This window comes from Physeter macrocephalus, chromosome 20 (genome assembly GCF_002837175.3).
Source record: "Physeter macrocephalus isolate SW-GA chromosome 20, ASM283717v5, whole genome shotgun sequence".
NCBI lineage: Eukaryota > Metazoa > Chordata > Mammalia > Artiodactyla > Physeteridae > Physeter > Physeter macrocephalus.
In genome coordinates, this window is record NC_041233.1 from 20390221 (window position 1) to 20407593 (window position 17373).

The following is a 17373-nucleotide window of genomic DNA, read 5'->3' on the forward strand; positions in this document are numbered from 1 at the left end:
AGCATGTCCACTGTCACCACTTGCATTTGAAAGCATACTGGAAGTTCAAGGTGGGGCAATTAGACAAGAAAAAGAAATAATGGTATACAAATTGGAAAGAAAGAAGTAAAATTAAATCTACAGAATTTATAGATGACATATAGAAATCCTAAAGAATGCACAAAACAAACTATTAGTGCTAATAAATGAATTCAGCACATGATCAACACAAAAAATCAGCTCTATTTCTACATAGTAGCAATGAACCAAAAATAAAGAAAATAATTCCATTTACGATAGCATTAAAAAGAATAAAATACTTAGAAATAAATTTAACCAAGTTAGTGTAAGACTTGTACACTGAAAACTACAAAACATTGCTGAAAGAAATTAAAAGACCTAAATAACTGGAAAGACATCCCATGTTCACAGACTAGAAGACAATATTGTTAAGATGGCTATACTTCCCAAATTGATTCAATGCATTCTCTATCAAAACCTCAATGGCCTTTTTTGCAGAAATGTAAAAGCTAACTGTAAAATTCATACAGAAATTTAAGGGACCGCTAACAGTCCAAAGAATCTTGAACGAGAAGAACAAAGTGGGAGAACTCACACATTCCAATTTTAAAATCTACAAAGCTATAGTAAACAAGACAGTGTAGTACTGGCATAAGAACAGACATATACACCACTGGAATAAAATTGAGAGTCCAGAAATAAATCCATATAGCTACAGTCAATTAATTTTCAACAGGGTGCCAAGACTTAACAAACAATGGTGGGACAACCAGGTGTTCACATGCAAAGAATGAAGTTGAACTCTTACCTCACACCATGGACAAAAATGAACTCAAAATAGATGAAAGACCTAAATAGAACAGCTAAAACTATAAAACTCTCAGAAGAAAACTCAGGGGTAAATCTTCATGACCTTGAATTTGTCCATGGTTTCTTAGTTATAACACCAAAAAGCACAAGCAATAACATAATAGACAAAAAAAAAAAGATTTCACCAAAATTTAAAACTTTTGTTATCAAAGGACATAAGCAAGAAAGTAAAAAGATAATTCATACACTGGGAGAGAATATTTGCAAATCATATATTTGACAAGGGTCTAGTATCCAGAATACATAAAAGAACTCCTAAAACTCAGCAACAAAAAGAAAAACAAGCCAATTAAAAAAGTGTGTAAGACTTAAAAAGACATTTTGCTAAAGAAGGCATACAAATGGCCAAACAAGCACATCATTAGCCAGTAGGGGATGCAAATCAAATCACAATGAGTGGGACTTCCCTGGTAGTCGGGTGGGTAAGACTACACTCTCCCAATGCAGGGGGTCCCAGGTTCAATCCCTGGTCAGGGAACTAGATTCCACATGCATGCCGCAACTAAGAAGCCTGCATGCCACAAGTACACATGCCACAGCAAAGATCCCACGTGCCGCAACTAAGACGCGATGCAGCCAAAATAAATAAATAAATAAATTAATTAATTAATTAATTAATTTTTAAAAACCACAGTGAGATACCACTTCATACCTACTATCATAATAAGAAAAATACAGAAATACATATATAAAATATATTAAAAATATATATATATATATATTTTTTAAAGGAAAGTGGCAAATGTTGACCAGGATTGTAGAGAAATTGTAATCCTCATGTATTGCTGATGGGAATGTAAAATGGTACAGCCATTGTGGAAAACAGTTCGGTGGTTCCTCAAAAAGTCAAACAGAATTATCACATGACCTAACAATTCCATTCATAGGTATATACCCAAAATAACTGCAAACAATAACTTGTACACAAGTTTTCACAGCAGTACTATTCACAATATTTAGCCAAAAGGGGTGAACAACCCAAATGTTCATCAACTGATGAATGAATAAACAAATGTGGTGTATCTATATAATGGAATATTATTCAACTATAAAAAGGAATGAAGTACTGACACATGATACAACATGGATGAGCCCTGGAAACATTATCCTAAGTGAAAGAAGCCAGACACCAAAGGCCATACACTATATGGTTTCCATTAACAGCAAATATCAAGAATAGACAAAGCCAAAGAGATAGATAGTAAAGCAGTGATTGCCTGAAGCTGAACGGAGAAGGAAATGGGGAGAAACTGCTTAATGTCTACAAGTTTCCTTTTGAGGTAATGAAATGTTCTGGAACTAGAGAGTGGTGATGGTTGCACAACACTGTGAATGTACTAAATGCCACTGAATTGTACATATTAAAATTCTTAAAATGATGAATTTTATGTTATGTGAATTTCACCTCATTAAAAATAATATTATATTAAAAAGAACATATAGCCCTCTGCCTTCCTCCCTCCTTCCTACACCTTCTCTGAGGAGGTGGTCCAGTATGTCTGGGGCTAAGCTTTTGGCCAATGTAACAAGAAGACTAGCTACTTACTGAGTAAATACCTGGAAGATGATGGTTGTTAAGTTCTCACTAGTGATTTAAGTCACATAAAACGGAAAGGGAGAAGGCTAAAGTAAACTCTGTGGTGTTTGTATAGAATTAGAGGTATCAGTATCATCTCATGGTTTTTAACATGTGTGTATGTATATATATACACACACATGTGTGTACATGTATACATATATATAAATATCCATACATGTTGAAAACCAGGAGATGTATGCCATGTGTGTATACATACATAAAGTTCCTAGTTCTGTCTGCTGTGAGACTCTGAAAGCAATGACTCCTTGGTAGCAATGAGTACACGTACCATCCAGGGCTTGATTTCTAAATACCATTTTATACTTAAGGAAGTCAGGGCTCTTAGGAGAAATGGCTAATGCCAGGACTGGGGTAGAGAAAACACAAAATGAGCCTGGAAGATTTTCTGTACCAAATGTAACGAATAATTAAAGAATAATGGGGACATGTCAAAAGTACACAGAAGAAGAGCAGCTCTATGGAGCTCCTATTGCCCAAATCAAGATATAACTGAAAAGGTATAAGAGATCCACAAGGAATTCCCTGCTGGTCCAGTGGTTAGGACTCTGCACTTCCACTGCAAGGAGCACGGGTTTGAGCCCTGGTTGGGGAACTAAGATCCCGCATGCCGCAAGGGCACGGCCAAAAAACCCCCACAAAGATCCACAATAAAGCTTGTTACGACTGCCCCTCCCCTGGTCTCAAAACATTACCTTTCTGCAGAACTGAACAGAGGCCCATAGAACTCTTTGTGTTCCTGGCAGACAGGCCTCCACCCCACGGACTCTCTTCAAATTCTATCTGCTACACCACTACAAAACTGCCCTAAGAGATCAGTGCCAAGAAAGAGACCATAATTTGAACAGATTGTCCACCTACCTCAGAGGCCATCAGGACTATTCAACCATGTCTTATATGCCTGACTGTCAACAAAGGAGGCCTAAAAACTCACAGGTTGTCCCTAATCCCACTTCCATGTGGCAGTGTACAGGCCCTAAAATCTGACACAATGTTACTAACTGTCCCTGCTCCACCAAACCCCTTCTCTGTTCTGGAACTCACAATCTATCATTTGGAAAACTGCCTGTATCCTAAACTTCTCCAAATTCTCCTTGCCCCTTTTCTAAATGAACAAGGCTGTCTCCTGAGGATGCTATTTCCCCTGCAGCTCATAATAAATGGTGTTTGTTTAACCTTCCAACCCCTCATACAACCAGGCCTAGAGATAGGTCTCCTGGCTCTTCACTCCTTCTAGACCTCCTTCCATTTGCCTTCTTAAAATCCCAGCTTCTGTGAAACACATGCCAACTGACCATTTCCCTGCTACTGTTCCTGGTGCTGGCATCTAAAGACATTCACAGTGCACTCATTCACAGATCCTGGCACTATCTTTTGCTTTCTTTTTCTACCACTATTCCTGCCATCGTTTTTGACGATTTCAATACCCGGGCCAAAAAAGGCATCCAACACACTAGCCTCTCAGTTCCTTGAACTGCAATTTTCCAACAGTCTTGTCCTCCCATCACATCTCAGACACCCATTCCCATGGTCATATTTTATATTTAAATGCAACCATCCAAATTTTAAGCATTCCCTATCTGACCATCATTTCCTACTTTGTAACTCACCCCCCCGCAATAATTTGACTTCACACTACAACTCAACTCCACAAGCAACTACAATCCATTAACCACACTACTTTTTAAAAAATCATCACCTCCCAACCAAGTCCTTACATTTTCCTCCTTACAAAGCTTAAGTTCCATAATCCATCAAGATAATCATTCCCCTGCCCTTTCTTCCCTTCTGTTTATACTCACTTGCTAAAACCACAACCTAGTTAAATCAACTGTCTGTCTCATTTTTACCTCTACCCAAGCAGCTAAATGTGACTAAAGAAAAAAAAAACACAACCATGTTGATTGGTCTCCTTTTAAAATTCATGAACGTAAGTTTCAAATGGGCCTCCAATGCCGCCAGTCTAACCCTGTATTTATTTACATGGTCATCTTATTTTCCCACTCCCCTAAGTGATTATTTCACTCTTTCTCCTTTCTTCTTCAAACCTCCAACAACCTTCCCCCATTCGAACTTTCTAACAAACTTGTGTCTTATTTCCCTGTAAAGTAGAAATAATTCTAAGAGAACTTTCACAACCTCCCACCATCAAATCTACCAGAAGATTTGTATTTACATACATACTTGGCTTTCTCTCATGATATTATGGATCTATGTGTCTGACTAGAGTCAATCCTCCACTAGCATACTCATCTCCATCTTTTCTTCACAACTTAAGGACTGCGCTCCTGCAGCTGATATCCCCTCCTGCATGGCTGATTTTCTACTTTCTGAGTAATTAATCACAACATGCAAACATGCTTTAATTTCTCACGTAAAATAAAATACCCTTTCTTGATGGAGAAAAAAATATGTATAGTATAGCACTTCTTTTTAAAAATACTTCGTATTTTCAAATACTTTTAACACTCACAAGAAATTACACAAATAATACAGAATTCCTCTGTACCCTTTACTCAGTTCTCCCCAATAATAACAGCTTAAAAAACCATACTTAAAACCAGGAAACTGACATTGGTATGTGGTATACTACTACATACATACTTACATATATTTTTTCAAAAAAGGTTAAACTGTAACATTTCTTTTGAAAAGAATAACTTTAAGAGGAGGGAGGAAATACAGTGGAGGGGGTAGAGACAAAAGTTAGACTTTTTTAGATACGTTATTTTGTAGACTTGACTTTGGAACTATGTAACTATTTCATATGACTATAAAACTAAATTGAAATTAAACAAGCAATCCCTAAAAATTAAAAATTCTACAAGTTAACCTAAGTGTGTATCTACTTGATATAATGATACAGAGTGTACCAATTTCAAGTGATATCAAAACACAGTTATTTGCCTGTGTATCTCACCTGGGGTATACTCAAAGGGCAAAAAAACCCTGCAAAATACTTAAAAAATGAAACAAAACAAAACTACAGTTGACCCTTGAACAGCTCAGGGGTTGGGGCGCTGATCCCCTGTGCTGTCGAAAATCTGAGTATAATCTTATAGTCGGTCCTCCGTCCTTAGATTCAACCAACTGAGGATCGTATAGTATCACAGTATGTATTTATTGAAAAAAATCTGCGTATAAGTGAAGCTACACAGTTCAAACCCGTGTTGTTCAAGGGTCAACTGTATTTTCAGTTATCATAATATTGGTTGAAAGGCTGGTATTGTTACGCAATAAATGTATAAGTCTGGAACATTTTATCACACCAAGTACACCAGGTAGCAAGGAAGCTACTAAACAGTATTAAGATTGTGTCAAAACGACTCAGGTGCCAAGTTGAAGAGCTCTCCCTGGACAAAAATGGGATAATATTAATAAAGATAATACCTGCAATAGACTGAAAAACATCAACCATGTTTAAGTCCATGAATATATAATAATATTCGAAAACAAAATCAAAAAATGAATTGTCACCACTGGAGCACGCTAATTCTTTTGAAATATAAGTAACTACAGAGAGAATTCTTTCCCATATGAACTGTACTAATAAGGATTAAATAGCAGATATGAGAAAATTTCTTTACATATAAGTATCCAAGCTACAAAAATGAAAAAGAAATATTAGAATTAGAGTAGCACCATTTTGCCACCCCTAATAAATTAACTAGCCTAGACACTGATCATCATGACTGCTAACATCACAAAGGACAGCCAGTCTCCTGGAAGAATGAACAAATAATACATCAAGGTTTTTAGAACAAATAGTAAATAATTCAAATTTCTTTCAACTCAGAGTTCTACAAACTGAACCATCCATTTCACTTACAGTTTCTAAATCAGGGGCCAGCAAACTTTTTCTGTAAAGGGGAAGACGGTAAATATTTTAGGCTTTGTTGGCCATAGGGGCTCGTTGTAACTCCCCACTCTGCCTCTGCCAGTTATAGCTATAAAGTAGCAATGGACAATAGGTAAATGAGTAGGCACTGACTTTATGTGCTGGGAAGAACTTTCAGGGACTGTAGTTTGCTGAGTAGTTACCTCTGCCCTAAATTATAAGGTAGAGAAATCAATGATCCCTAATGATAAATTAATTCTCCCCAGAAGAAAAGTGCATCTGGTACTTATTCAATCCTCAAATCTAATTCAGCAGAACAGTCAACATCATTTTCAGGATGACCATTCTGTAATTTATTTTGCTAATTTGAAATGTGTGGTAAGCATTAATGTGTTCTGATGACTCTGAGTCCAAATGTTAGGTTATCTAGTAGTAACTCCTATTTATTACTAAGTTGAAACATATAGGTATATATACATAGGTGTATATAGACAGACAGATAGATAGATACAGAAGTAATTTAGATGGCTGGACTTTTTACCTTATCAGAAAACCAAATGAGCCTGGAATCTTCATAATACCTAAACATGCCATATTTAGGATCCAATAATTCCCTCATGATGAGCAAGAAAAATTCTTTGCGTACCCCTCCTGCATCAACAGCATCTTCTCCAACAAATATAACCTAAAATAGGTTAATGCAAACACTGAATGTAAAGAAATGAACGTATATTCTGGAAACCCTACAACATGTTATTTATTATGAATAAAAGCGTGGCAATTAATAGCTAAAAATTTTTAAGTATATAATTTTATTAAGATTCAAAGATACACTAAAAATGAACAGGAAAACTTGAAACATATTTTCTGAATAAAAGTTCCAATTACACAACCGAAAATGTTAAATTACCTTGAGTGGCTTTTTGTAGTCTATATTCTTTGTTTTCCTAAGGACTTCCATTGCATCTCCTACTATATTTTCTCTACGTACCACTAGAATTAAGCAAGGATTCACAGATTCAATCACTGGGAGAAAAAGAGAGGAGACATTCTGTCTGTGGGCCTGGTCAATAGCCATCTAGAAAACAAAAGATTAAAAATTTAATAGCAATGCTATTAAAGAAGTTGCTGTGACTGAATAAGCTAACCTCTACCTACTAATTATAGATATCCTATAATTCCTATACTACTGAATTCACACAGCACCTAACACAGTATTCAGCACAGCATCAGAGCTTAATAAACTGAGCATAAAGAGTATCCTTTTGAATTTTTTTATAGTAATGTATAACTGATGATACCATTAAGCTAAGTAAGCATGGAACTGTAATAATTATGATAAATCTGAACACTGTTGTTTCTCAAAAAATAACTAGGATGGAGAGTGAGGAGAAAAAGAAAACAGCATTAAAACAAACCTTTAAAGAGAAAAAGAAACAGCCTGGCCAACTAAAAGGTTTATAGAAATTCATTTAGTAGAGTTATCACCATATATGCTCACAAACCAAGCATTTGGCTTTTACCATTTAAAGCTTTTATTTTTTTCCTATGATTTTCCTTGTGCTCTTAATTCTAAAATGGAATATCCTCCATTGAAAGCACCAAGTGATTAACTTTTTTTTTTAATTTGGCTGCGCCAAGTCTTAGTTGCAGCATGTAGGATCTTTGTTGCCGCATGTGGATCTTCTTCTTTTTTTTAGTTGCAGCATGCAGGATCTTGTAGTTGCAGCATGTGGGATCTAGCTCCCTGACCAGGGATCGAACAGCGGCCCCCTTCATTGGGAGCACAGAGTCTTAACCACTGGACCATCAGGGAAGTCCTGATTAACTTATCGTTTAACAAAGATTGCTAAAACTAGCAATCTAGCTGTTAGTATAGAACCCTACAAAAATATTTATTTCTTCTGTTGATGAAAATGGAAATAAGCACATCTCTAAAATTCCTCCTACTATTATTTATTGTTTAAATATACGGAAGAATTTAGAATAGTAAATGCATTTATTTATTTATTTAATTTTTTTTTTGTTTTGCGGTACGCGGGCCTCTCACTGTTGTGGCCTCTCCCGTTGCGGAGCACAGGCTCCGGACGCACAGGCCCAGCAGCCACGTCTCCCGGGCCCAGCCGCTCCGCGGCATGCGGGATCCTCCCGGACCGGGGCACGAACCCGCGTCCCCTGCACTGGCAGGCGGACTCTCAACCACTGTGCCACCAGGGAAGCCCAAATGCATTTATTTTAAAGGCATAAAAATTGCCATCAAAATTGGGGGAGGGGCAATTTTTAAAAGCATTTTTAGAATATTAAGTGCTCAAGGTCTCATCTCATCCTTAGTCCTCAGCCTCTATAGTCTGATATTCTATACCAGAGGAAGAAACTCAAAAACGTTTAAATTTACAAGTTCAAATGATAAAGCAAACCTACTGTAGTCCTTCACGGTCATAATGTAAACTAGTTTAAAAAATTCTCATTATAGGGCTTCCCTGGTGGTTCAGTCGTTGAGAATCTGCCTGCCAATGCAGGGGACACGGGTTCGAGCCCTGGTCTGGGAGTATCCCACAAGCCCCGGAGCAACTAGGCCCGTGAGCCACAACTACTGAGCCTGCGCGTCTGGAGCCTGTGCTCCGCAGCAAGAGAGGCTGCGATAGTGAGAGGCCCGCGCATCGCGATGAAGAGTGGCCCCCACTTGCCACAACTAGAGAAAGCCCTTGCACAGAAACGAAGACCCAACACAGCAAAAATAAATTAATTAATTAATAAACTCCTACCCCCAACATCTTAAAAAAAAAAATTCTCATTATAAAGGAAAGAATGTTCAGCTTAAAGTGGGGGGCGGGGAGGGGAGGAGAGTGGGGAGGAGGAAGAGGAGATGACCAACCTCAGGAAAGTACCTTATTTATTACTAAAACATTCTTCATGGACATTTCATACCCTCCTCCTAACAAGTGATCAAACGCCTCCTACTTTAACATCACCTCACCTCTACTGATTTTCATCTTTTACCAAGTATATAAATAGGAAATACATAATAAAGCAAGATTTGAAACAAACCATTTTATCAAGTAAACTAGTCAAACTGTTTATAAAGATTGTATATTTCTATAATGAAAGAAGATTATACCTTTTTTTAGATATAAAATGATAAAAATCTAAATTATTCTATGTCCTTTTAAATATATATAAGTATCCCTCATAAGAATATACACTTCACATGCAACAGTCCTCTTAATAGGTACCAAAGGTGCTTTGGTAAAAGTAGCTTTGCAAAAGACAGACCACAAAGGTACAAAATATCCCCAAAGACATTTCAAATACTTTAAAAAAACACTAGAGAAACAATTCAAAAACTACTCTCAAATTAAATTAGTACTATACAATATTTTACCTGCATCTGTAAGACTGCATCTGTTTGTAACAGAGTAGTTTTTGCTTGGGCGTCAAATACAAATGGATATGTGCAGATTGTAACAGGGATATCTGCCAACTAGAAATAAAAAATTAGCTTATTAGTACAAATTGGTTTGTAACTTACTTCTTGTAGGTACTGTCATTTCTTGTGTAAAGTTGATCATATTCTTGGTTTATTCACTTTTGTGTCATTCAGGAATTATAAATAAAATGTGGCTTATTTTTTAATTTTTGAATTTTTCTTTATACAGCAGGTTCTTATTAGTTATCCATTTTATACATATTAGTGTATACATGTCAATCCCAGTCTCCCACTTCATCACACCACCGCCCCCCCCGCCACTTCCCCCCCTTGGTGTCCATACGTAAAACATGGCTTATTTCTGAATACAGAATTTTTACTGATAATTAGATGAGGCATTGGAATAACCCTAATTCCTAATTTTAGGAGAGAACTGTATACTTGAGAATCCATAAAATTGTAAATTACAGGTATCTTTTGCTTAACATATTAACTCCAAGTTTCAGTGAATTAGGCTGCAAATTTATGCTAAATGTGGGGCTCCTATGTTAAATACAGTACCCAGTTCTTATATGTTAGGGCTACTCTAACAAGTGAGGACAATGATAAGCAATCTACTTATTCATTCAACAGATATTTACTGCCAGGTCATTAGGGGGACAACACTATTATAAGCCCAACAATCTGTTCATTCATTTAACTTACAAAATAAGCACGATTAGTATTATTATTTTCTGTCAATCTTCAAAGTTGATCAATAATAGTTGATCTATTATTACCATTATCACACATTAGTCACCTTATCGACAATTATTTATCCTAGCAGGTAAAACATAGTGATTGACTGCTAAGTTTTTAACAGGGCAGAAAAATACAAAGAGCTATGAATTGCCAGTCACAGATCTTGCAGTTGGAGGATGTTATACTACCATATACCCAACAAAGCAAAATTTCTGTGCCAGCCCTGACACAGAGCCCCTTCTTATTATAAGGCTTCCAGTGAAGACTTAATACACCATGAAACAATCCTCTTCTTTTTAAGTTCTTAGAAAGTTCTTTATATTGAGTCTGAATCTGCATTTCTATACATCATTTTGCTTTCTCTTTCAGTCTTCATTCTGCCCCTGCAGGGAAGTTTATATGGTTTAGATACTTCGTGCTGCCATGCTCTCCCTAGGTTGTCTTTTTCCCATGCTAAACATGCCCAATTTTTCCAATCATCCTGAAAATAATATGGTTTCCAGCTCTACTCCATCCCAACTGCCTTCTTTTATTTTATTTATTTATTTATTAGGCTGTGCTGGGTCTTAGTTGTGGCATGTGGGATCTAGTTCCCTGACCAGGGATCGAACCTGGGCCCCCTGCATTGGGAGCATGAAGTCTTAACCACTGGACCACCACAGAAGTCCCCAATAGCCTTCTTTTAAATGTATTTCAGTATGTCTAAGCCTCTTTCAACTATGGCCATCAAAAACAATGAAATAGTTCAATAGTGCCCAATCAGTATAGAACACAAGACTATCAACTTGTTGTTCTCAACATGTAAGACAATATGCTGAGCTACATTAACCCTTAAGTAAGTTACCATTCTTGGTTATTTCTCATATGACAAGTTTACCCTCCACCCTGTATTTGTGTCACTAACTAGCTATGGATGATAGAAAGTCTTTTTACTACTCTGAAACTCTAAAAGACTGAGATGATTTCTAAAGTCCCCTTTGGCTCCAAAACTCTTTGATTTCATAATTTTATGTGCTACTTCTATTTGAGGATGAGGAAGCAAACAATGTCAGGCCAATAGTTTAAAGCTACTTCTAAATGCTTCATTGGTTCAAGTGCTGTGAAAAAAGCAAAGCAAACAACAAAACCTGAAGTCTATAACAGAAGTATAATACAACATTCCCAGGTGTTAAAAAGGTGGCTCAGGATTGTTGATTATATAAGCCAAAGTGCCAGAACTTTATATATTAAGATAGTACATTAAACAAAGTGAGGAAGATGACCATACTGAAAGTTTATTCAATTTTATGGCCATTTTGAGTGTCAATTATTAGTTTAAAAATTGAAGATCATTCTATTTCTCTAACATAAAACATTTTCTGCCTTCTGGATAGGCATTTGTGAAATTTTATAAGTTTGCTTTTTTGTATTCTGAGGACACCATAAATTTTATACTGGAAGGCTTTAGGAGGATAGGAACTATTTTAAGACAAACATTGTTAAAAGGCATCATATAAGCTAACTAAAACAGAGGGTCTAATTTTCTTCAGAAAATTCCTCTGAAATGTTATACAGGGCAAGTTCTATACACTCATTAAAATATATATGTACATATACATGTATGTTTTAAAGTCACAAAAAAGAGGAACTTTGGGGTCTTCAATCACTTAAGACAAAACAGAGTATACCTTACTCTGAACATGAGACTTTATTACACCAAACTTACCTCAGTTAATCCATGGTTGACATCCTAAGACAGCAGTGCAGAATGTAACAGTAATGAGGAAAGAGCAATGTTAGTGTCCAAATTTAACTATTTCTATTCAAAGCAGCATTTCATTTATTTTGCTACAGCAGAATACTGAATTAATGAAGTAGACCAAAATACATCTACAACAAAACTTACCCTTTCCACATATACCTGATATATCTATAAATGTAATAAGACCTTCGTTTCAGGTACCTTGTGATCATAAAATCATTGAGGCTTGAACATAATGAAATTTGGTTTCAGCAACTAAGTACGCCATTTGCAGAATTTAGGTAGAACAGGGAAACTAATCTTAAGCCTAACTTGGTCTTGAAGAAATAATTTTATGGCCCAATCTCTCCACCTGGAAAATGGAGAAAAAATCCCCCAGACTTTAAGACTTGGTTAATCTTGACAAAATATTTGAAAAGTGTTTAGTAGATTAAAATGGTATGTGGAAAGTGAGAAAATAAGCCATAATTGTTTTTATTCATCAGAAATAACCAGTGAAACAGAGGTATCTTATACTAAGCGTTCTTTAACACTGAATTAGCTAAAACAGAAAGTACAAGACAGGGCATAGGGGTTGGTAAGTAGAAAGAAGAAATGAAGAGAGAAAGAGGTATTTATGAAGGATATAATAATGAAAATTATAATGAAAGCTTACCACTGCACTGAACAGAAATGCACAACACTTTCTTGAAGAAAGCTTTCACATATTCTCAGGGTATAGACTCAAAGTGCTAGAATCTCCAAAAGTATGTTACTAAATTTGCAGATGGCACCTCGTATAGTGAGGAATTAATCTTATCCAAAGAGAGGTCTGATTTTGCCCTCAGCTACTGGGAGATGATCCACAGGACTTTGGAATGTCATACCTGGACAGGAGTATCTTTGTTTGCCTGGAGGCTCTGGGAAATGTGGTTATCAGTTCTGCCTCCAGAAGGTCTGGAAAGTAAAGGTCAGCCACATGGGCAGTATGTGATGGAGCCTCAATAAAAACTCTGGGCACCAAGGCTCCAGTGAGCTTCCTTGGTTGGCAATACCCTGAGAGTACTGACACAGATGGATGCTGGGAAAGTAACTTGTCCATGACTCCTCAGGGAGAGGAAAACAGCTCAGCCTTTGGTACCTTTCCCAGACTCTACCCGTATGCACTTTTCCCCTTGGCGTTTTAATCTGTACTCTTTCCCTATAATAAACTATAAACGTCAATATAACAGATTCCAGTTAGTTCCGTGAAGTCTTGTAGCAAATTACTGAACCTGAGAGTGGTTCTAGGAATCCTCTAACCTTGCAATTGGTATCAGAAGTGAAGGCAGTCTTGTGTGGACGATTCCTTCTAACTTTGTAATTGGCTAAATTCTTGCACGCCACAAGTGGTATCACTGGAAGTTTAGCAAACACTTAGGGTTTGTTCACTATATTGTGCTAAATATAGTGCTAAATAAAGCCAACGCAGTGTAAGCATAAGTCATAAGTAAAATATGACTCTAACTTCCTGTTCTGAGAAAGGTCATTATTGATAATAGCTTCTTTCAAAAAATTCAAAAAAAAAAAAAAAAAAGTAAGGGCTTCCCTGGTGGCGCAGTGGTTGAGAGTCCGCCTGCCGATGCAGGGGACGCGGGTTCGTGCCCCGGTCTGGGAGGATCCCACGTGCCACGGAGCGGCTGGGCACGTGAGCCGTGGCCGCTGAGCTTGTGCATCCGGAGTCTGTGCTCCGCAACGGGAGAGGCCGCAACAGTGAGAGGCCCGTGTACCACAAAAAAAAAAAAAAAAAAAATTCAGAGTACCAAGTTATCACTATATATGTGCCCCATTGGCAGTGTTAACAGAAGAATATATTTACAAGCTGTTCTGCAGAAAAACCCTTTTAGATTACACTCAGTTTAATTTAAAGCAATTTAACAGGAACAACTGAAATACTTTTATAGTATATCTTGTGGGATGTTTTATAAAGTGCTATTACAACTAAGAAGGTGTGAATAAGCAAAGAAACACCTTTTAGTATTTTCTGACTACCTATGGCCAGCTTGAAAACTATATTTGATACCTGGTATCATGGAAGATGGATTTTATTCTTAATAATGAAACATTAATATATATGCACTTTTTTTTATTGCTACATGTAAATAGATGAAGGTTCTAGGCATATCATTTAGCACTGGGAAGCCAATAAGATAATCAGAATTTATAGTGTAACTAAACCATATTAAAGCAGAACAAAAGTTTGATGGTAGAGACAGATGTGAGCTAGAAGGAATATGAAAAATAATGGGACATGTGGCAAACTTGGGAAAAGAGACTATTAGATATCAGGCAAAATGATTTACCTAGGGGAGAGGCATCAAAGGGAAAACCATATTAAGTTCATCATTAGAAATTTCAATTTAAGTGTTAAGGATCTAACACAAAAGCTCAAACATTTAAAAAGAAAAAAAGTAAATATGTAAAAAAAAGCAAGGATAAACTCCTCTGGGAAATATTAGAGTTGCAAGATAGTTGTTATATTAGTTGCAAGTCTAAATGAACCAAAGTAGTATTTCCAAGGAAAATTTAGAAGGAAAAAATGTGGTGGGGGGTGCGGACAGGATATTACAAAATACATGAGGTCAATGAAAGGTCTATTGCTAAAAATTTACCACATCATTCAATGTGTGACCTACTAGTGGCTCCAAATCCACATACTCAAGCACTAACTGTTGGCTGTTTGTAGACTGGGGGCCCTGAAATTAGGTCAAGGCATGCCTAATTTTAGTTACCCAATGTCCTAGAAACTTGAGTACGAAAGGCCTAAAGGAATGTTCAGAAGTCAGGGTCTCATTGACAATGATTGCTTGAGCACAGGGGTGAGTGCCCCAAGGGCTGGTAGTAGAAGCTGCTGCTGCAAAGTGACTATTGAAGTTATAATTGTATTAAATGAATGCTAACAATTTGGATATTTTATTTTATTTCTGGCTGCTCGGGTAACACTAGCCCTTAACCCAGCATATATGGTTTTTTCACTTTTTTATTTTCTTTCTGGGTACAGCTGTAAAATATTTGGATATAGGAAATGTTGTGTTATTTTGCAGCCTTGATATTCAGGGTGGATTGTAAAATATACATTTTTGTGAGATTTCAAAGATTAAGATTATTTTGATAACATTATCTACAGATTTAAAAGATGTGGTTATCTCAAGTGTGTTGAGGGGGAAAACTACTGCATAAAATAACTAACTTGGAATAAATATTTTGCATCAGTTTGAAAAAAAAAAAAAAAAAAAAGAAGCAAGATGAATTACCTCTCAGAGCCCTTTAGGGGCTAGAGACTTGAGGACACAAGCAACAGTGGAGGGTCGGGGTACCCAAAGGGTGAAATGGAGATAAAATGAAAGTCTATTATTACAGTGGTTGGATCTTCTGACTTCTGCACCATCCCTACACAGCTAGGTAACATCCCACCCTGGGCAAGAGCACATTTAATTTAAATGAGCCCATTCAATTTAAAAGATCTCATTCTATGGAAAACCTGAAGATTAGAAGCCTTAAGTTCTGGTGTCCCAGACAAAGCAGGAGCCAGTGAAGCTTGGATCTGCAAACAGAGGAATTAAGTGAAAGTCTGAGTACTGAAGGATGAGAAGGTGAGCCCAGTTACTCTCCCTGCACCTGGGCCCGTGAGCCATGGCCGCTGGGCCTGCGCGTCCGGAGCCTGTGCTCCACGACGGGGGAAGTCACAACAGAGGGGGGCCCCCATACCACAAAAAAAAAAAAAAAAAAAAAAAAGATACTTCTAAAACATGACGAAAATGAAAAATAAACCAATATAACTTGGTAATTCAAGGCATAAAGAATCAGTCCAAGAGTCTGCAAAACATTAATGCCATTAAAAATGACAAGGGAACTTTAAAAAGCAAGTATGAACCTTCTGGGAAATATTATAGCTGCAAGGTTTATACTGCAAGTATTAAATGTATTGCAATATTAAAGAACACAAATGTATTTTAATTTCTTCATTTCATTAAATGAGGAAGAAACTCAAACCTAGAAAGTTAAGTACTGGCCTATCTTCCCAAAGCTGGTCTCCCTAGCTGTTATGTCAGTCTATCTTCCTAGTTTGCTGATGAGCATGTCATGTTGTCAGCTCAGCATTGTCCGCAGTTAAAATACAAAAACTTAATGCCACAGAAGAAATACAGTAATGACATACAAACACAGCACAATTAATACTGAAATAAAATTATGACTTAAAAAATATATAAAGTGTAATATCAAAGACTGTAAAAATGTCACCAATTTATCAAATATATTTATTAGTACTTACTTGTATCTGACATGTCTTACATAGGCATATACAGGTCTTGAAATAATATGCACTTTAAAAAATGCTTAACTTGACTTTTAATTATAAGAGGCACAGACTCAGCATAGACCTTTCTACACTTTATTCTAAATTAATCAATTTTTACTAGATATATATCGATATGTATGTACAGTAACAAGAAGTATAAGAAAGGGAAGAAAAAAGAGCAAAGAGTTTAGTTGTAATCACTAAAGTTATTTTTATTTTTGTTTGGCTGCAACGTGCAGCTTGTGGGATCCTAGTTACCCAACCAGGGATGAAACCTGGCCCTCGACAGTGAAAGCATGGAGCCCTAACTATTGGACAGCTAGGGAATTCCCCACTAAAGTATTTTTATAAACAATTTTAGAGCAAAGTTTAAAGAGGTAAGCAAATAAACTGAGACTAATACCTAGAAAGTAGAGAAAAACATCAAACAGCAGAAGACAAAAAGAGAGAGAACTTGTGTTCTTTTATTTCGCCAAGAAATTATTGTAGAGGGAGAAAAACAGATAAAAAGCAAAAGGAATCCAACTGAAAAAATTTCATACTCTAATTGATATTAGAGTCTGGAAAAACAAACAAAACAGAGAAGCTTATATAGTAACCAGCAGGAGTAGGAGGATCAAGCAAAAACTTCATGGAAACATGAAAAGGGAAACAGATGAAACAGGATGGGAAAATGGAAGAAGATGAGGTGAAAAGTTAGTCTCAGCTGTACAAGAGGATATTACAAGGAATGCAAAGAATTTCACAGAATTAGTTTTTAATGTTTAGAGACCAGGAAAGTATATATCTGATGGGTTCTTTTTTTTATTTTTATTTTTTCCTTCTAGTTCTATTGAGATAT

The 17373-nt window shown here is 36.5% G+C and overlaps 1 protein-coding gene across 1 annotated transcript in view; it reads right to left on the minus strand.

Annotated features, from left to right (window-relative positions):
* Window positions 1–17373, minus strand: part of HERC4 (HECT and RLD domain containing E3 ubiquitin protein ligase 4) — a 140253-nt gene that overhangs the window by 18852 nt on the left and 104028 nt on the right. The window contains exons 16-19 of the mRNA XM_024132087.2: window positions 12179–12202; window positions 9688–9786; window positions 7216–7383; window positions 6847–6990 (exon numbers count right to left, since the gene is read on the minus strand). Of these exons, the coding sequence (XP_023987855.2) occupies window positions 6847–6990; window positions 7216–7383; window positions 9688–9786; window positions 12179–12202 (435 nt within the window). The remainder of the gene's footprint in view (window positions 1–6846; window positions 6991–7215; window positions 7384–9687; window positions 9787–12178; window positions 12203–17373) is intronic.